Source organism: Acanthaster planci, unplaced genomic scaffold (assembly GCF_054643075.1).
Source record: "Acanthaster planci isolate LZ-2023a unplaced genomic scaffold, COTS_SCS Contig95, whole genome shotgun sequence".
NCBI lineage: Eukaryota > Metazoa > Echinodermata > Asteroidea > Valvatida > Acanthasteridae > Acanthaster > Acanthaster planci.
Genome location: NW_028257717.1, coordinates 20,953 through 42,024, shown reverse-complemented (window position 1 = coordinate 42,024; position 21,072 = coordinate 20,953). Strand labels below are relative to the sequence as shown.

Below are 21,072 nucleotides of genomic sequence, written 5' to 3'. Positions count from 1 at the left end.
ATGGCGTTCTTGTTTTCCTCTCCCACCTGCCTTCTTTCTCTCCTGTTGTCTCACCGTTGATGTCTCGGGTCGTGCGGTCCCCTGGCGACCACCTGTTTCTCCAGTATCAATCGTGATCCTGTCCAGCAGTATATAACCGTGTGATTCTGGGGATTTATGTGATATGGTTATGCTCGAGACTGCACGTTCTGAAATGGCGATATGTCGTTTCTGCGTTTGCTACCTGACGACAGAAACTTGTGTTGCGACATTGTTATATATACGATATGATTATATGGAATTCCCCGCATATATACACAAATCGATTTTTATTCAAAAGAGCGATACTCACTATCGGAGTAAATTATCGATTTCCTCGAATGTCGCAAAACACATGGTTTTCACGGCCAATAACGCGGAATCATCTCCAAACTCATTCAGCGTCAGAACAGACGAAACGTTTTGGGGAAAACAGGTTCAAAAACGTTTCTAAAAACTAAACAAGTAGTCAGCTTTTTAAAACAGACTAATCGGTACTATGCCTTTCTCGTCTTTTATTCTGGTGTTATTGAGCGTGATGTTATTGAGTAGATAGGTAATGACGTCATAATCTAAGAATACAATCCTGGACGAATACGTTGTTGATGGTTAACATATCAATGAATGGTTAACCACAGCTTAAAGGCTATCGCACAAGGTAACAGAAAAAAAAATCATCGAACAGGAAGGAAATGTTGTCACCGGTGATTCCTAATCAAGATGCTGCGTCTTTATTATCATTCCAATCCATACCATTTTAACATGAAATTATTCAATGGCCATTGAATCATCGTGGGCGTAAATTCCTGGCTAGCCTATATACCCCCTACTTTTCGACTGGGAGATTAAATCCCGTGGTGAGAAAAATTGAAGCAAATTCAAGTGAAGAATTTTAAGGATCTCCCAACAACCAAGCTTTGTTCTATATCACTCAAAAAGGAGAACAACAAAAAGCCATAAAGATGTCATTCTAGTGTAAGATTCTGCAAAAATTCAATACATATCACAGATATACATCTTTATCGTGAACACTGCCCCCTATACAGTGTCGTATGGTGTCGCACCATACACGATTCCCTATTTACTTCAACTCCCTCAAAAATCGAGCACAAAATTTACGCCACTGATTTTGGTTTTATGATAGTCGTGTTGACCTCATCCAAGTTCATGTTAATGATTTAAAATCTTGTTTATATCGTGTCAACATCGAGATCAGTAGCTCAAGGCTATCACAGCATGGCACCAAACTATCTTTTCAAAATGCTATTGCTCATCAACAGAACCCTGTCCTGTTGATTGCGGTTTGGCTTTGTTTTCTTTTGTGTTCTATGTGTTTTATGGTGTTTTTTGTTTATTTTTACTGTGATATACAAGTACATCAGTCCAGTCATGTTCAAAGGTTGCGCGAATGTTTGTATGATACTGTCCTGCATGGCGTTGAAAGGTTCATGATAACCAGGTGGTATGGAAGTAGTACGTGTTGGATTTGTCAGCTGTCTAGGGATCCAGACTCTCCCAGAATAGCAAACTCTTTCAAAATTATCAAATTATCAAAATTTGGGGACTTTCCACACGCTTTAAGAGTGTAGGATAAACAATAATATTTTGTTAAAAATGCACTTAAACGACTCGAAATCCCTCGTTGGCCCCTTCCATTCACCCTTGCTAATAACGTATGCTTATTATACATATAATATAATTACAGGCCTAACATGAAATACGTCTGTAACGTGTGGACACTGCCGTTTTCGCTCTCCATAAAGAGCAGGGCTTAATATTACAGGTGTGCAATGCAGTCTAGGCTCCCGCAAAGTCTGGTTTCTTGTTTTTTACGTCTGTGGCTTCTGTTCATCACACTTGACATTTCACAAATGTGACCCGCTCTGTGAAAGTGAGTCACATGTCTCCAGAGCTACTTTTGAATGAAAGACCTTTAAAAGAATCTGGCACAGTGCTTAAGCAGTAGGAATCCTCTACTTTTTAGAATCTACACAACGTCCATTTTCATCATGCCAAACTGAGCGACACATCAAAAGAAAATACTCAAATTCCTCTATCTAATACAAAGTAAAACTCAAAAAGAGGCTTCTTGCCTTATGACTCATTTTCACAGAGCGAGTCATAAATTCTACATTCCCAGGTACGGTAGGCAGGTGCAATACAACCCGCTAGTATATGAAGTTTAAAATCACACTACAACAGCTACAGCCAATGATGTGAAATTTTCAAATTATTCAAGGCAAATTGCATGCTTTAACATATGCTATTAATGATAATAAACATGACTCATTTGATTCGGTCGGATGGCAAAGCAAGGATAACAAGAGATTGTAAGGTCATCTGATATGGACACTCATCCAATTCCACCTTCAGCATAAAACTGGATAGTAGGTTATAGCAATATATAAGATAATGACACTTCTTCACGAAAAGCAAGTCCGAAACAGAATTAACCATTACAGCAGACCTTTCACTTAATCATAACATCATCAATGAGTTAGTGGTCAAAGTCAGCAAGTTACACACCTTCTGCGCCTGTCTCTGTTTCTCAAGACTGTGTCCTTGATATATGAATGCATTCATCTCGTTCATAGTAATTAAATTCTACACTATTGTTTGATTCAAGCTCTTGCTTTTCATGAGATGCCTTTCCATTAAGCCTGTTTGTTTCACAATTTCTCCTTCTCGTCCATTATGCTTGGAACTTCGTAGATTCTTTCGTCAATGTGGTTTACAGTGATGTAATCCTGTATGAAATCACAGACCATTGTTGAATGGAATTAAACACGATTGAAGCACTAGTACTCTGTACAGATACGTAATTTGGGACAATAAATGCGGTTAGCACTAACACTTTTTCTGACTGTTCTATTCTCGGTCAGTGATTAGTTCAAACTGTACGAAGTGTCTCTCATTTTATTTACCATTTCTTGACCCAACAATCCCTCTATCTTCTCCAGAATTTCTTGAAACGTTGGTCTTGACTGCGGGTTAGCGTACCAGCAACTCCGCATGATGGAATATCTGTGGAAAACGTTTATAGAAATTATGTACTGCATTTGAAACGGTCTCCCGAATCATGACCAAGGTGTATAAAAATTACACTGATCTATAACCCTATAAAATTTTCGATTCCCATGAAATCTGATCCTTGTCAGGCGTCATTGTCGAAGTCATGCGCAGAGCGGCAAAGTCGCCCATATTGCACTCTGTCCAAACCTAATGCCACACCAGCCTATCAACTCAATGTTTCAAAAGGTGCGCTATGTCTTAACCTCCATTTTATATATTATCTATCATGCAGTCCTTCGCGTCTTATCACAGGAGACTGCAGTGTAAGGACAGTAAAATATATTATTATTTTGTAGGGTCTCGTGGTGAATGTGACTTAAACTATGCGGACCGAGTCCGTTGTGCTTACAGTTCCTTCTTGCAGTTTGTTGGTTTAGCCATGCGGTAGCCTCCCCTTAGCTGGTGCACCATGTCTTTTGCAGTCATAATGTGTGGGTACGGCCGAGCACCTGCCACGAACATACATTTACATTTAAAGGTGTGTTATTGTCTGACAGTATTTAAATCATTTGATAAACTTTAAGACGAGTATAAAGATCAAGCTAACGTCACAACATTCAAAATATCTGAAAATGGAATTGTCCGTGTCCAGTCAGGAACTGGTGTATTCTGCTCAATGATCTCACCAAGTGTGACGATTTCCCACATCAGAATGCCAAAAGACCATACGTCACTCTGGATTGTGTACACGTCATCGAGTAGGGATTCCAATGCCATCCAGCGCATGGGCAGTGGACCCTATCAACAGAATTAGACAGAATTGACAATTGAATTGAACTGTCATATTTCTTTTTTTCATATTGGAAATATTTTGCTCTTTAAAAAGTGAAAGAGAAATCATACCTTTGATTCTCTCTGGTAGACTCTGATATTGATGACGTCACGGGCCAGCCCAAAGTCAGATACCTTACACACCATGTTGTCGTCTACCAGCACGTTACGGGCAGCCAGGTCGCGATGAATGCACTACAACCGAATGGGGACGGAAACTGAAGGCGCTTAAGAGACTATCTTTCAATCTGGAGACTATCTAGAGACTGTCTTTTGTTAGGCTTATTTGTGTGTATGTTTTTTGTACGATTAATAAATTTTTAATTAGATTTTTGGAGTTTTTCATTTCCTGGGCGTGTTTCTTTTAAACTGGGTTGGGTATTATCTTATTTATTTTTGTTTACGTTTACGTGAAATTGTTTATTTAAATGAGCGACGACAGCAATGTAATTTTCGAGGTTTTGGATTTTAATAAAGCTTGTCTTATCTTACCGTATCTTAGAGCCTGTGATTTTATGGCTTTCGCGATTAACAAAAACGATGAACTGTATTTTGTATGTGTGTTTGAAGATTTTGAGAGGCCTACGCTACACCAAACATGGTTATTTTTTACCGTATTCCAATTTTCTATCTAATTTCTAAAACTTGTGTTGAAAGACACCTACCTTTTGTGAGGCCAAGTATGTCATTCCATCGGCCACGTCCCGGGCAAATTTGAGCAATCTCAGTGAGAGTGAGCGACTCGGGCCAGAGATATTGGTATAATCGCTACCAGTGTCTGTAGTCCTGTATCCCACCAGAACTTTCTTGAGGTCTCCCTTGCCAAGATACTCCACGATGATATAAATAGGATCTTTATTAAAGTACACAAAATCGACCACGATATCTTGCAAAATTCCATTATTTCAATCTTTCACTGCAGGCACAATGCATTTTTGGGGTAAAGGTGAAATCTGAGAGTATTACTAGACAATCTTTCAGTAGTCTCTTGAAATTCCTGAGCGTTCTTATGCCGTAAATTCTACATTGCGCAGTATTCGAAGAAATGATCCATTTTAATTGTAGAATTTGACTTATCTGTGTTCAATAATGTAAACTTTGCTTTGAGCCCTACCTGTCTCTATGCAATAGCCAAGCAACCTGACAATGTTTGGGTGAAAACCAATCTTTTTCATTACATCTAGCTCCTTGAGTAACTCTACTTTGGCCTGTCTGTCAGCGCCCTCTGTCGGTTGGAAAAGAAATATCAAGTCGTGTAAAATGTAAACTTGATAACGTGTGTAAAACTGAACTTAAAGTGCGTGCAGGTGTGGGATATTATGCTGTTGTGATCTCCATGCTGCATGAATTGATAAATTTATCCTAACGTGATATTTCTGTCTTTTCAGGCTGTAAGGTTGGCAATGTTGAGTTTTAAAAAAATCCATGGAGAATGGCACCTGCTGGATTTAAATTCAGTTTGGAAGTGTGTAATACTCCTTTTAGTTACGTTTCTTGTGTAGAATCGCAGATGACAAACAGTAATTTACCTTTGATTGTTTTGATTGCCACTTTACTTCGTTTACCAACTCCTTCGATCCCAAGAACTGTGCCAAGCAGCACTCTCCCAAAGACACCTCGACCAACCTCCTTCCCTATTTCCACGAGATCTCGGGAAAACGAGAGATTGGGGCCAATATTACCGTATGGCAGCTGTACAGGTTTGTTCTCGTACTCAGGACAGACATCATTCGCTGGCGATGTGACGACTGTGGTCAACGGAATAGCTGTTTAAAAACCAACAAAACTAATTCTCACTGTGTATTACATCTCTCGCTCCAAATTGATTGCACTCAAGGTCATAATTGTTTATAGACTACTCTTAATTTTACCCGCATTTTGTAAGGGCAGCTAACGTTTGCAGAAAAACCACCTTTAGGTTAGTTTCCGATCTCCCCTCATATTCCTAGCTTGTTTTGATGACAGTGCTTATATATGTGGCTTATCACAAATATAATTATTTACCAATCCATGTCTTCTTTATATTCCGACGACAATGTTGTTTGAATTTTTACCTGGAAGTTCTTTTTTCGCTTCTGTTGAAGAACCCGATCTATTTCTTGCCAACGATCTTGACTGGTTGTTGCGTAACTCGGGTATGCTAGGAAGAAAAGGATAAAAAGCATAACCCGTTAACTAGATGGGCTACCTTGAGGGTGTGGCTCGGAGAAAAATAACTGCCTTTAGGTAGATAGGATGATAAACATTAAATTATGGTAGGATTACACATTGTTTTTCAAGTAAGTGGAAATCCTTGGCCTTGTAGTGAGTTTAGCCTCTTTGCATGAAAGCAATATCTCTATAGTGACACCTGTGTCTCACCTCTCATTTCGGACCAGCTGGCGTTTACGCCGCCTCAGAAGTATTAATAGAGCCAGTGCTATCAGTCCAGTGATAAAGAAGCCCGCCACCAACGGTCCAACTACCACACCAGCATTCCATCGTTCTGCACGAGAAATTGCCGTTCGTAACTGTTTGGTGTGCTTTTGGTGCCACCAGAATTTACTATTCCATTATCGGAACTGAATTGCAGTGACGGTATCTTAGAAATCAACAAATGAGCGTTTGTGTGGTGTGATGGTGTTTGTGGTTTTTCTTGACAAAGCCGGTACTAAATGTGGGCTTCATACAAGCATCTGTACGACCCAAGCAGATTTTAGTTGTTGGCATTTTACTGACGCCCTCCTGACTGGTCGTGTAATTTCTTCAAGCCTGTCCAGTTGCAGTTATTTTCGATGGTACCAGTGTCGTAGACGAGACACATTTCATGGAAGCAAGACATCACAAATGGACTATGTATATTTGTTTGGAAATCAGTCTTACCCGTTCATTAATTATTTAGGTTGTCTACCCACTTACCATTTCCACTTTCAGTTCCAGCTGTTTCGGTAGGTTTGTTTGTTTTGGTAGTTCCAATCGTGTTGCTCTCTGCGTGATTTGACGTAACAGTGTTATTATTGACTAAATCATGAAGGGCAGCTGCAATGGAAAAACGTTTTAGCCACCGTCGAAGGATTTTAATACAGACATCTAAACTGGACCATTGAGTCTAATATTTAACTTCATTTTCCATTCTGGTTTCACTATTTTATATGCTACCTTTTGGGTTTGTGCTCATGAATATTTCCATATTCATGAACCAAACTGAAAAGTACCATTGGTTTGTACACAAAATGTCCTTGCATTGAAATGAAGATTTTGTTGCCGTTTTCACGTCTGAAATGATTCACTGTTAGTGCATAGAATTCAACAAGTAACTATCACTTTCTCGGAATTGCTTGCAGTGAGTATATTCTGGGTTCACAATTCGAACAGAGAAATGTATGCACTGAACCATGTCTTCCCTAGATGACTTCACAGCAACAGCGCCCCCTCTCAAGTTCCAAGAAAGCAATGTCATTAATGCATTTAATCCAGTAAGGATGTCAGACTGTTTCCTAAGTTAAAGAAAAAAGTTGTTGTAATGTCGAAGGAAATCAACTGCAACTACACTTTAGTTGTTGGTATATATCACAGTGTAACCGTAGAACTAATCGTTTTAATTTTTACGCGTGTATCATGTATCATTTGTTTCGTTTTTTAAATCTCTTTGCAACCTGTGTAATAAATGGAATGGTCCAAAAAGTTTTTATCCAATCATGTGTCAAATCGGTTGCCGCGTAAATGTCTCAGCCACTTACGATTTTGGAGTACTCGAGCGGAAAAACGCCTTCCGGCTTACGCAAGAACGTTTTGTGAACAGGCCACGGTAGTTAAAGAACAAGTAGGTCCTAATTGCCCGACAATATATCCACCCGGTTAAGCTTTAGTGTACGTTTGCGCCTGCTTTTATTCATTGTAGTGTATCAGAAGAATGAGAAGGTAGCTTGCCGAGATAGAGATAAGGAGAGTGAGAAGACATTTTGGACTTGGCAGAGTGAAGATCGAGAGAAATCCTCAGAGCATGTTTGAGACCGGCTTCAACTGTAAAGACAGAAATCTAGATTCAGAAGATTAGGTCTTCGGTCAGTTCTAGATACTAGGTATAGGCTACTTTGTCCCAGCACCAGAATTCGGCAAACCAGGCCAAATTACCAGTAAACTGATTTAGAGTAGAGATTTGAGTTAAATTGACCGAGTTTAAAAGTAAAACATAGAAATTAGTTCGTCGATGGTAATGTACGATAAGAGAATTTGAAAGGTTTTGAATGTTATGCCTTTTAAGTGGCCTTCCATAATTATGAAGTCGGATCTGCGGACCGACTGGAGATCCAGAACCTGAGATGGAGCAGTTTGACAAGACCAGAAACCTGGGTTTGCTGCTACTGCAGCTGAGTTACTTGGCCCTTGAGGTGTTCACAGCTAGACAAACCTTGGAAAACCATTGGACTGTGACATTGCCGTTTTTTTAAGGAAAGAGTCAGTATTGATAAAGGATTGTACATGTACATAAATTAACGTAGAGAATGAGTGGGAGGTGAATTGAGTTAATAAGGTATTACGAAGCACTTGAATCCGTTTTGCTTTTATTTCATTTCTGTGTTGTGTTCCGGATCCGGGGTTGCCGTTTCAAAAGTAAAAGTTATCTAGAACGATGACAGTATGGTTTATCCAACTCTTTTTCGTAGACTTCATAAAAGTCATAAAACTGCTAACACGTTTCTTCATTACACATAAGGTTTTGCATACCCAAGCCACCTTGACAGGTCGGTACGGCATCACTCCACGTGACGTTGTTGTAGCCCGTGTCTATGCATTCAATGGACGAGGCTCCATGAAGAGTATATCCAACGTCACAGGAGAAATCCACACGAGTCCTGAAGAACTTGAAGTTGTTGAGATTGTAAGACAGTGAACGCGGGTTGTTGATGGTGTGGTCTCCGTTCGCCGGTGGTCCAATGTCATTACTGCACACGCCTTGGGATACTGAACGTGAAATAGGGGAGTTTTGTGAGAGACACAAAGTGTTGAATAGGAAGTATGCATTTATTTTCTAAGGAAAAAGAGGTTAATATAACCATTCAAGCTAGGCGCGTGGTTGTGCCTTCTTTTGGCCGGAAACGCGTACCTTCCTGTTCAGTTCACCTATGGCGTTTCAACTCTGAAAAGATCAAGGCATTGGGGCATGTATGCTTCAGGGATAATTATTTGTGTCATTCCATGAGGTTGGGGCACAATTTGTAATTTTTACCACCTGTCATGACGTAGAGTAGGTCATTTTCTCTGTAAAAATACACCTCTGTTATGCAAGATCTACAACAATGTCAATTTGGAATCCACATGCAAGGCAATAGCTTTTTCATTTTTATGGAACCCCCATAACAGTGGACACCGTCACAACTTGTGCCCCAGCCTCATGGAATGACCCATTTGTACTCGTAATAAGGGCCAAAAGAATTCGTACCAGGCTGGCAGCTGCTTCGTTTCATGAAATTTACGTCTTATTTTCTTTTTTTGGGAACTAAAAATACCTGCCCAGAAATGTTTTCATAGTAAAACCTTTCCTGACGTGTTTGTGAAAATGAGATTGAGAAATATAACCAGAGTGGTCAAGACTAGTGAGTTTTGTGAAAAGCTCCTTCCGTAAGAGAAAGTTTGTTTACGTTTTGAAGCGATTTTGAAGGCTCGAAACAAAGAATTCGAAATCTTGCTGAAGTTTTCAAAAGTGGGCTGTGGTGGAGAAAGGAGTGAAGGTTTTAGATTTGCTGTCGAGTTTCCCCTATGTTTTTCTTCACTTCCCAATCAGACGTGTTTACGTATCGACCTAACTAGGCTTCTTTCTTCCTCCAGACGTAGGTCATATCCATGTGGCCAAACAACTCCATCTTTTTATGGCCTTGGTTGTGATCTATGGGTTGTTGTTGGCCTCCCGGCAGATTTTTCTGGCGAATCTAGGAGAGACTTTGCACTTCCTATCACGCCCATTGAGGTTTTCGGTGTGTTGGACCTCTTATGCTTCCTGGTGATATTCAGCACTGTTGTAACAGGCGATTCACAAAAGCGCACCTCCAAGAGTTTGCACTGCGTTGGCCAATCACAATGCGCGAAATCTGTCGACCCAATAGAGGGATTTCACATTAGCACTGTCTGCGCATATCCACATCGAGACCGAGGCTCTATGTGTTGAACTTCGTCGCGCGCACCCGCGGAGTCCACACAGTACATGCAGTATCCGGTTCGTTCGTAAGTGTGACGCCACATCAGTTGAAACACGGACCATTGGTTCAAACCACGCTCACTGCACAGCTCGTGGTAAATTGCCGTTATTTTTCATTTTTAGTGTCAAATCATCCTGGAGGACTTTTCCACAAAAATTTGCAGCCTGAAAAGTCTGAATTTAACATACTTGACTCCTTACTTTCAATCGTCTGATCGTATTGAGAGTAGATCGACTGCGCCCGCTAAGTCACGAGACCTATAGTGGGTATATTAATTCAACAAACACGGCGTCCACCAAAAGCAAAGCGATTCATAAAAATCATTTACCAAATATAAAGCCGACGGTAGGTACCGTACTGTAGCGCCGCGCCCCTCCGACGAAGGCGAGGGCGCCCTCCTCCTCGAGCCGCAGCGCATCAGACGGCACACCGGAGAGTCCCTGAGCGGCTAGGGACAAGCCGTTGGGACCGAAGTATACCGTCCCCCAAGAAGTTGGTCTTCGTCGAGATGATGGCTAATCTGATTGGTCGAAACTTAATGACGTAACCTGGACAGACCTGACTTGAAATAAACTTCGCCTGGACACCTGACTTATATACAACAATTAATAAGCGGCTGGTTATTCATCAACACACTCAACCAATATACCAGCAGAGGGCCCTCTCAATGGGAAGACTGTGTGACTAGACCTTGCCCGGAGCAATGAGCCCCACGATAACCCGTGTGCATCCAGTGCCACCGGGACCTGAATAAGACAATAGGGCTATGATCTCAGGGCTAATGCACTACTCACAACTTGCGCTGCGAGATAGCAATCTACCCTTAATCGACCGTAAGCTCCCACAAGGAACTCTTACCACACCACCAAATAGCCCCTTAATTAACCCACGAAGCCCCTCAACGACACACGCACCACTCGGGACTAGGAACTAGCCACAATAACGACCCAACGTACGAGGGTCTCACCTGTGCGCCCGCTCAGTTGCTCTGCTTAAACCACAGCTCAGGGTTTTAGTAGCAGGATCCAACACAAGGTCTAATAACGACGCAATACGTACGAGCGCCCGTCACGCGTTATATAACCTTTGCGCTGCTGTGACCACGCCCACGTAAGCGCTCACATGACAAAGCAGTGACTTTTGCTGCCCTATCGCACTACGCATAAGGCCGAGCTTATGCGCCGCGCTCGCTTAACACACAGTAATTCGCGCCTAACATTTGCCTCTGTTACTGGGCAGAGCGCCATCTATAATTTCCGCTGTACGCTATGCTTAGCACCCTCTGTCGCGCGAGTACTCGGACTACTGATGTGCTGGGTACTATACCGTACCTTTGTTGTATTGTTTGTAGGCAACACTCAAAACACACGTTGCTGTGGGGTTGATACCCACTATAGGTCACGTGATTTAGTTGGCGCAATCAGTCTATTGAATATTGAATATTGAATATATTGAATATATTGTGAATCGCCCGTATTGCCGTGTAGCCTTCGCCTTCTTAATGGCCATTCACGATACGCTGGCCGCATCTGGAGGAAGCAAGGAGAAGCATACAAACCGAAGAGCACAGCCCCAAGCGTGGTGGTGGCGCTGCCTCTCTGCTAATATAGGGTATGAATTATTTTGACCAGGAGCAAAAAAGAAATCTGGGCCGTATCTGTTTAGAATTTAGAAAAGTGTGTAACTTTTCAAAGGGGAATTTTGAGCACAAGTGTACTATACATGCATGAACCACATGAATATGTAATGTACATGTACACCCAACCGGCTCCGCGCTGACGCACAATTTCAGCGTACATGTACATCCACTTGTACACCCAACCTTACACACCACCCACACAAGTGTGTATTTGCCTGCAACTTGGGACCCCCTATTGTTCCTCTTTTGTTTGTACTTTAACTTTTTTAGAAGACCACCCATATGTTTTGTACACAGTTGTCAATCGGGGACCCTCTGTCAATCGGGAACCTTATTGTCCTCTATTGTTCAGGGTCCCCAATTGAATGCAGAAACAAACTCAACGCCATCGCACCTCACATTATGTGGACTTCTCTTTTGGCAGAGGTCCACACTATACCGTATGCTACGCTTGCACGGCCTAAGGTGTTCCGTGCACCGTACGTGACTGGATCGGTTTTGTGCATGTAAAACACGAAGATAAACGTTGTGCAAACGAAGTCTTCAAAACGAGACGGCTCAAAACAGAGGATTGGCAAGTTGCTGAGGACGTTTTTTGTGGTTCGCGAGGATCTGGTCAAGTAACCACCGCGCACGTTCGAAGTCGATAAGTTGGACACGTCGAATGGGAGGGAAACATTCGTGATGACAAACTCTAAAATCCCCCCACCGCGGATTGGCGCAGATAGGGGGTGGGGTGAACATTTAAGATGTGGAAATGGATAACCTTAACTAAACATTGCGATGAAGGGGTTACCTTTAAAAAAGGAAAAGGTACGTTTACTTGTGTAATGACTTGTCTTAACCCATGTAGAAGGTTTTGGTCTCATTTTCTTCAAATTTTCATTAAAATTCTATTCCTTTCACTCTTTGAAAGTTAACTTTATGATTCTCAAAAGGAGAAAATCCGATTTCCTTTTTGGTGGGCATGGTTTTATTTTAATTTATATAATGTACTCTACAAATCTAATTTGTCAATACCCCGCCCTCTGTTCCCTGCCCAGTCAGTCAGGGGTTCACATTTTTATTATTACATCGGCTCTTTTCAAGATGTATTTTTGCGTTGGGGGGATGTTAATTTACATACATGTAACAGGTTTGCCCTGATCCAACAAATATTAATAAGCACTGTATACTCAGTGCTTGTCCGAGAGCTTGCCAAAAACCCCACAAACTCACTCGGGTTGGACTCGAACCCACGACCTCCTCCTCCTCCTCGACCCCCGGTGGTTGAGTGGTTGAGACATCTGCAGTAGTAAGCAGGAGGTCGTGGGTTTGAGTCCCACCCGAGTAAGCTTGTGGGGTTTTTTTGCAAGCTCTCGGAAAAGCAATGAGCATACAGTGCTTATTAATATACAATGGGTAAGGGCAAACCTGTTATCTCTAGTAAATTAAAATCGGCTCTTCTTTCAATGTCTTACTTCTGTATATGGAAATCCGAAAGAAGCCTCCACAGATCTGGTTACTGTTTCCCGTACACCTGTTTTGACAATCAGATTCCGGCTTCCTCCCGAATCTGTCGTAGTCTTCGTTATTTCCACAGAAACATTCATGCTGGAATTCAAGTCCAGCGTACTTGTAGGTGACGGGTTCGTCTTCCAGACAGCGCTTGAAGCACCATTCACTGGATTGATAGTTGCTGCTTATGGGTCCTCTAGGCAACGCACGAGGACACAGAAGACCCAGACACTCCTCCTCGAAGCACCCCAAATTACCAGGAGCTGTAATCAAGAAAAATCATACCTTTATATTGAAAAGGGATAATTAGATTTTTTTTTAAATATTCCGTCCTCGTTTTGAGACTATAGACAGTCTTAATGAATCCAGCGCTTAGTGTGCACAGTCAGTACATCAAAGTCTAAAAGTTCGACTTTGTAACGTCTGGGATTCGTACTGTGACTAACAAAGTGTGGTTATAAATTCCCTGAAAAAGCTATTTCTCTCGAAGGTTATGCAACTGACATGGTTTTAGCAAACAAGCTATAAACAACAAACAAAATATCTCACCATTTTGTGGCTGTGAGAACACAAGTACAGTTTGTGTAGTCACCATCAAGGCAGCAATGACACACTGGAGTCCCAAGGATAACGTTTTAAAATGGTACATAATTTGTTGTTTGCGTGTGCGTTGAGGAACCGCTGTAACATTAGGAAGGCCTTTTGCTTGTGATCTTTAATTCGGCATCTCCTGATATCCTGATGCAAGTCTTTACAAACTGTAAATGTTGAAGTAATTCATTGTTATGGATTTAGTACATGGGAGAAGTTGTACGTACAATGATATCTACGTATTCAAATTGCGATTCATTTTATTTTTCCATTGTAAATTACCAGCATACTAAAAAAATAAACAAACGTCAAAGTACAAACTTTAAGTTCCATTTCCAAACTTTAGTGACCGTAATCTAGAAGACTTTCTACATTTTGCATTGAAACAAACTGCAGTATGGACGACAATGAATTCCATTTATTTTTCTGAAGGTCACAGGATGTTAGCTTCAAAGAATACATAGGTCAATTCAGGTTCAAGTGTTCTATGTATTTATGCAAACTGCAGTCTCATTTAGAAGACTTTCCGTTACAGCAGTTTTCTGTTTCCGCAAACAACACATTTTGCAAATCATTCTGAAGCGTACGTATACCTCCTAAATGTTTACAGGAGTGCAAAATTCGTGTAGCTGTTTTCCAAGGACAGTTTTCTCTTGCACGAACAAAATCGTAAAGAATCCCGTTTACCAACGCGAGCAACCGCGAAGAAATAATAAAAGCAGCGTTTTAATTAGCACAGCATTGCTGGAAAAGAATTTATTCTAAAAGGAAAAAGATCGTGGTGTTTTCTCACGTACTTGATAGCCGCCGTGTAACACCGTACCAATTTGTTTGAATTGGCAAAAAAACGACCCCTAAAACGAGACAGATAGCTGTCATCTTCTAGAAATGCCAGTACTTGGGTGGTTATATGTAGATTCAGACTGTTTTATCTCAGTAATTCTCAGTCAAAACATAAAAACTACTTACCTGCAAGTGGCTGTTCCAGCGCAATGGCAGACACTGATACTGTGAGTTATTTGCCACCTACAGTATATATAGCAAAACGATCAGGAAATTTGTTTCCCTTATTTGAAGAAGGGAATTAAATTTGCAGACATTGCAAACCATGTTGAGCAGCTATATCCTCATAGGTTTACGTACACCATGCGCGGGACTGCCGCTTTCGAAATTAGTGTTATCCTCGGCGCGAGCGAGAGAGAGGGCGCAATTTTCAGAGCAGTGGAGGCTCCTTTGGTGGACACAGAAATGACAATGGATATTTATCCAAGCTGGCAAATTTAACAAGACGATTGCTGGCACATGCTCCGTGTAAAATCATGGAAACTTACAGATTTCTGCTATCTAGTTTCCCTAAACCGGTTTACACAATGTTCGCTCTGGCAGTGAACTACGCACTTGGACAGACGAATCCATCGATATTTCACTGGAAATTTCCGATGGCCCCCTTTAATGGCGGAAAGTGTTGGGGGGGGGGTTTATGGCGCGACTCAAGTAACGACGGTTCCTTTCTATCACAATGTATTTCTCTTCTTTTTTAATATAGTTACCTCTTCAGTTCAAATTGCTTTGCACGAGGGCCCTGTATATAAAAACAGTGGGAATTATTTTACAATTACTTTGCTAGCAATTTAACATTAAAAGCAAGTTCAGATGAAAATTATACTATGTAAATATTATATAAATAAAATCGACAAATATCAAAAGGGAACGGACATTACAAAATGTGCTTTGTCAGAGGAACAACTTTGAAAAACGATTAAATGTGTCAGACCCGTCAGTGCACACCATTCCAGGGGCTTTGAATGTATAGTAACACAGGCTTTGGGCAGCCTTGTTACCGAGTTTCTTTCAACAAAATTATGTGTTTTTGTGGTCTTGTGCAAATAATTAATGGGTACATTTTCATTTAAGACCAAGCAGATACTTCACTTTTACATCAGATTATTTTTGAGAAAAATGGTTCATTGTTATCTTAAACTTGTAAACTTGTAGGCACATGAACCCCAACTTGGAAGTAAATTATAAAATGCATCACGTCATGAAAGATAAGAGCTTGTCATCGAAATTACTTGGATGACAGTTAGTAAAAGATATGAAAGTGCAAATCTATAAAGATGTTTCCTGGTTAACATTCTGATGTAATATACAGCATATTTTAAAAAGGCACTCATGGTGTTGTAAACTTGAAATATATTATTCTAAATCTACACTGGCGCCTTTTATTTATATTTATATTTATATTTACTCTTTGTACACGTTCACAGGCTCTGCAGCGATTAAACTGTCGTTCTATTCTCAGTATTGAGCAGATGTAGCTTGCTTCGTTTGGCAGTGAATACCAGTAGTTGGGTGGTTATAGATTCAGACTGTTTTATCTCATTAATTCTTCAAAACATAAAGCTACCGGTACCTACCTGCAAGTGGCTGTTCTAGAGCAATGGCAGACACTGATACTGTGCGTTATTTGCCACATATACAATATAGCAAAACGATCAGGAAGTTCGTTTCCCTTATTCAAAGAAGGGAATGAAATTCAATAACTCTATCATTTCGCAGACATTGCAAACCATGGTGAGCAGCTATAACTTCGTCGATTTACGTACAACATGCGCGGGATAAATGCTTTCGAAATTTCGACGAATCCATCGACATTTCACTGGACATTTCCGATGGCTCCCTTTAATGGCGGAAAGTGTGGGGAGGTATATGGAGCGACTGAAGTAACAACGGTTCCTTACAATATTTAAATGTTTTAAAATACAGATATTTTCATATAAACAACATATATTGTTCACATCTCAAATTTGGTAGGGAGTTAGATACTTCAAAATCTTGTTCCTCTGGCTTGAATTAGAGCCCCTCTAAGGGCAGTTTCACTCAACTTCACTTCACTATTTTTCAACGCGAACCACAACTACACAATTACTATTTCCCTCCCGATTACTAAGTCTAAGTACTCTGCATAAATAAACAAATAAACAGACATCGAACTAATAAGTAAGGAAAAGCATTACCCAACAGTGTGGACGTTTCTTTCAGGTATCAAAACGAGATTAAAGAATTTACATGACTTGACCCCATCATTAGTGCACGTGAATTGTAAAGACTGATAATTTGGAAGTCTCTTTCAGGAACTAGGAATAATTTTAATAGGCCGAAAACAGTAATATTTACTGTGCAATGTTACAGCATAAAAATTTGCATTGTAAGAGTTTGAATAGGCTATAACAAGGCGCACGAACGACACATCCACTTTAAGAAGAGGATGCAGGCTGGCAGGACTGCATTTCTAAGAGACCTTTCTTGGTGTTATTTGTACACCAGCGGGTGAGGTCCAACACCTTGAAGGATTTATCGTCACCACTGTCTGTCTTAATCTTCACCATACCGTCGTTACTTCCTTCGGTGATAAAAGTCTTCACAGCGATGAAACCGTAGTTATCCTCACTGATGCATGGTTGTGCCTATCGTAATAATAAAAGAGGAACAAATTTATAAGTACGATGACATGTAATTTTTATTTTCTATGTGCGGCTGTTGAAGATTTCAGAGAAGATGCATCATGCTTTGAGACACAACATCAAAATGGCAGGTATTTCAGTTGAGTTCATACATTTTCTTAAAAATCGCTAGTGTATCTCCACCATGGCAGAGAATCATTCAGTTGACACCATAAAAAAACTTGCCATATCATGACAGCTTCGTGTCAATTACGCATGACTGCTAACACCCACCTGCAGGATTATTTCTAACAGCTTGTCGGTGATCTTAACAGGAATTCCCATCTGATTGAGGGCTTTTTTCAGCTGCTTCTTGACTTTCCCCTTCAAATGTCCAGGCTCGTTTTGCTGACAGGGTCCGGCATCTGGACAGATATCCAGAAATGGGAATGCAACTTTTGTCGTTTGTGAGTCAGTTCCCCTACCAGGCTGTATAGAAGATTAGAAACATCATGTGAAACATTTTACGCTTTCGGAATAACGGAGTCCAATATCATCCATAATGAAATTCGAACTTGGACCACGAGAGATGAGAGGATAGGGCTACGATTCTAGACATTTAAACGTTTCCATTAACCTTTCTCCCTTCCATTCAGTTTTCCATTCAACAAAAACGTGACTTGGAGGTTACTTAATTGTGCATGTAATTTACATAATTTTATTTCATCTTTTTAAGCAAAAGAGAGATCATTTGTTTCTCTCCCTTGCAAGTTGTCCCCCCATCCTCCCTAATCTCTGTCCTTTGGGTGATAAAGCGAGATAGCGCCAAAAGGAGCTGATGACGTGCTTGTCATCATTAGCTGTATAAATGGATCAAGACTCGAGTTCAAAAACCTACGTTTCTTATTGCAGTTTGGTGTTTAGCCAACTCCGCATCCAGCGCTTGGACAGCTTCTGTGCATGTTTCCCTGCACTTAGCCGATATCTGAACATCCTCGTGGTTTTCCAACACGGCGTCCTCAACTTCTTGATGATGCCTCCAGAGTTTCTGACATATCACCTGTGTTCCCTCGGTCAGTTTGCGTAGAGCTTCTTCAGCTTCCGAATAAGGTGATCGAGACAGCCTTTTACTCTGACGAATCAGTGCAGTCATCTGGTAAATGGAGTCAGCAATAGTGATATTTTCTTAATTAACCAATTTTTCTGTCTTTATTTTCAGGAAATACGGGCACCAGGAATTTTTTTCTTCAATTTATAGGAATGAAAATTATACTTCGTTGTGTCTGCATATTTTAACAAGATGAACATGGCTATGTTTTGTTGGTTGCTCGTGAGTCTGGTAGCTGTGCCGTGCTACTTATTCTAAGGTTTACCTCCAGCAACTTCCAAGTGCTTCCCATCCGCACGACGAAGTCTCCTTTGCTGGACAGTATTTTCAGCAGTTCGTCAGCTTTCTCGTGTCTGCCATCTTTGATGTCACTCACAAGCTCTTCCGCACTTTTCCGTAGATCACTGGCTTCTCTCATGGCGTCAAAGAAGAAGTTGCATATCTCCTCAACTTTATCCGTGCATTGACGAGCCAAGGTAACTGGGTCCTTATTTATATCCAGTATTTTACTCACCGATGAAGCAACATCTCTGTGCTTCATTTTGTTAACCAAGGTGCAGAAAGATTTAAGGAACTCATTTCCGGAGTTGTAGCCTGGTTGAATCTGGAATTTCGAAAATGAAATTGCCATAGACCAGACGCATTTCTCATGAAACACAAATGTAGGCATGCATGATATGTGTTGAATGTGCTTTATTCTTAAGACAGATTCGAGGACGTCCTTGTGTAGCCTAAACTTGTCTGTAAACCCCATACGTCTGATTTCCTTGCGCAGTGTTTTAGCGAATACATGTAGTAATTTGAGCTCTGATGAACAAACGCCAAAGCTCTCGTCCGGGTGTGACAAAATGTTGCATTACTCTAAAGAAAATGAATGAGTAAATGTCATGACAAATTATAAGCTAACTTGTTAGCAACGCATAATTAACTCAAAATATCTTTCTTCTTTATACCTTAAGTAACTGATTCCATAGCTTAGGATAGTTTTTGTCCACGTCAATGCTGAAGATGGTGTTCAGTCTTTTTTTCAATTCGCTTTGAATTTTTGTTGCATTCTGTTCGTCCAGCATCAAAGGGAAATACTGGTTCTTCGTTTCCTCTTCGATACCGAGTTCCTCTGTCTGTATAAGGAAGCAGACAAGAAACACTGATCCACTAAGGTAGTTGTCCTGGGATTTTAATTAACGAGCCAGTTAGGTATTCCTGGACAGCTTATGCCCAAATTAAGTGCATCAACTGACATTGATACACGCATACAACATCCGCTTATTCGCGCTGCCTTGTGCGGAAAAGGACCTTGCTTTTTTTAAATCGCTTATTGTAACAAAATTATTAGCCACGGAATTGTATCCCGTATTTGGCCAATATTTGTTCCTTTTCAACTATATTGACGTCCACCACCAGTAACAGGTAAACTTGAGACTAATTTCATATACTAACATACTAACTCTTGCATCATTCTATACAAAATATTTACCCCGAATTTGTCCACAATACCGTCCAACAGAGGACGTAGTTTCAGACAACAATCGGTAGCGGCGCGGATGATTTCATCCGACGAGGTTATCTCCTCCAACTCTTCCCTGCCATCCAGCTCAAGTTCCCCTTCATTATTTTCAAACCTGTGTTTCAATATTTTTTTCTCCATGCTGAAGTGCTGTTCCCAAGCCTGCCTGAAGAACGGGCTCCTATCTAGGATTGCCCTGCCGTCACGCTTGATGGTTTTACAGTTCAGCGCTGATACATCTTTGTCTGTATCGCGGCTGCTAAGGCCGTCTTTGAAAGTGAGGGGTTTCTGGTCATTATGTAGACAATCGCTGCTTCTAAGCGAGCAACACACGTCGATTTCTGCAAGCATCTGCATTAAATTACAAAAAAGACGTAGCGACTGGAAAGTCAAATAAAGATGGCAGATTTCAAACACTTTAGTGAAGATTTGTAACACACTTCTAAAACAAAATAAGAAGCTTAAATTTAAAAAAGAAAGCATAATCAAAGACCTACCTGGAGGAAGGTCCACCTTGAAGTTACATGAACAATGTTCTTTTGTATCAATCTGAGTAACTCCAGGCTAGCAAGGAGACTTCCGCACCTGACAGCCTCCCTGTATGACCGGATACACAGAGAGTCTAGCTGTATGGTTGTAGGTGTCGACATTGTGTGCTGAGTGACTTGATCCAGTGTTGTGGCGTTCTGACCCTCCATCTCTTGCTGAGAGGACGGCAAGGGCATCTGCTGACCTTGAGCCCCTTGTTCAAGAGCTGTCTTGGCACGACTGCAAAGACCAATCAACAGGAGCTGGTTGTGTGCGATCGCTAAAGCCGTGTCCGCCCTTAGCTTTCTACCTTCCGTTTGGCACAGACCCGCCATCATTGCCTGGATAGCGTTTTCGTGAGCTTTGTCAAATACCTCTTTTGCTTCTTCAGGCTTGTGACCTAGATACAAAACCTGTAGCTCTCGTTCCCTGCCCATCTTCAGGTACGTCAGTGCAAGGTATCGTGTGATATCGAAGTTTTCTCGATCGACCTCTTTCAGCTCCTCCAAAACCGTTGCAGCTTCTTTAAAATTGAAGTTCTGGAAGTGAAGAATTCCTAGTGTGAGACTGTTGCTTTTGTAAAAACCCAACAGTTTGTTGTAAGCTTCTTCCTTTCTCCTCTCATGTTTCTTTTGTACTTTCCACTTACAGGATGTCTCGTCAAGAAATTCAAACGAAACCGTAAGATCTATCACTTTCTGCCATAAATCCATTCTCGATTC

General features: G+C 41.0%; 2 protein-coding genes across 2 annotated transcripts; both read right to left on the bottom strand.

Moving 5' to 3' along the window:
- Nucleotides 1-518: 518 nt before the first annotated feature.
- Nucleotides 519-13,954, bottom strand: LOC110978785 (fibroblast growth factor receptor 2-like). Its single transcript, XM_022234068.2, has 14 exons — nt 13,933-13,954; nt 13,137-13,436; nt 8,569-8,805; nt 6,760-6,828; nt 6,223-6,346; nt 5,916-6,001; nt 5,391-5,627; nt 4,976-5,086; nt 4,527-4,714; nt 3,934-4,056; nt 3,717-3,828; nt 3,440-3,539; nt 2,943-3,042; nt 519-2,765 (listed from the first exon to the last, which is right to left on the bottom strand). Exons 1-14 carry the CDS (start codon nt 13,952-13,954, stop codon nt 2,688-2,690), a joined length of 1,887 nt encoding a protein of 628 aa, XP_022089760.2. The 3' UTR covers nt 519-2,687.
- Nucleotides 13,955-14,972: 1,018 nt separating this feature from the next.
- On the bottom strand, nt 14,973-21,063 carry LOC147795266 (uncharacterized). Its single transcript, XM_087132121.1, has 7 exons — nt 20,320-21,063; nt 19,793-20,173; nt 19,269-19,436; nt 18,581-18,919; nt 18,106-18,360; nt 17,502-17,696; nt 14,973-17,231 (listed from the first exon to the last, which is right to left on the bottom strand). The coding sequence occupies exons 1-7, from the start codon at nt 21,061-21,063 to the stop codon at nt 17,022-17,024; spliced, it is 2,292 nt and encodes a 763-aa protein (XP_086988247.1). The 3' UTR covers nt 14,973-17,021.
- Between the last annotated feature and the right edge of the window lie 9 nt (nt 21,064-21,072).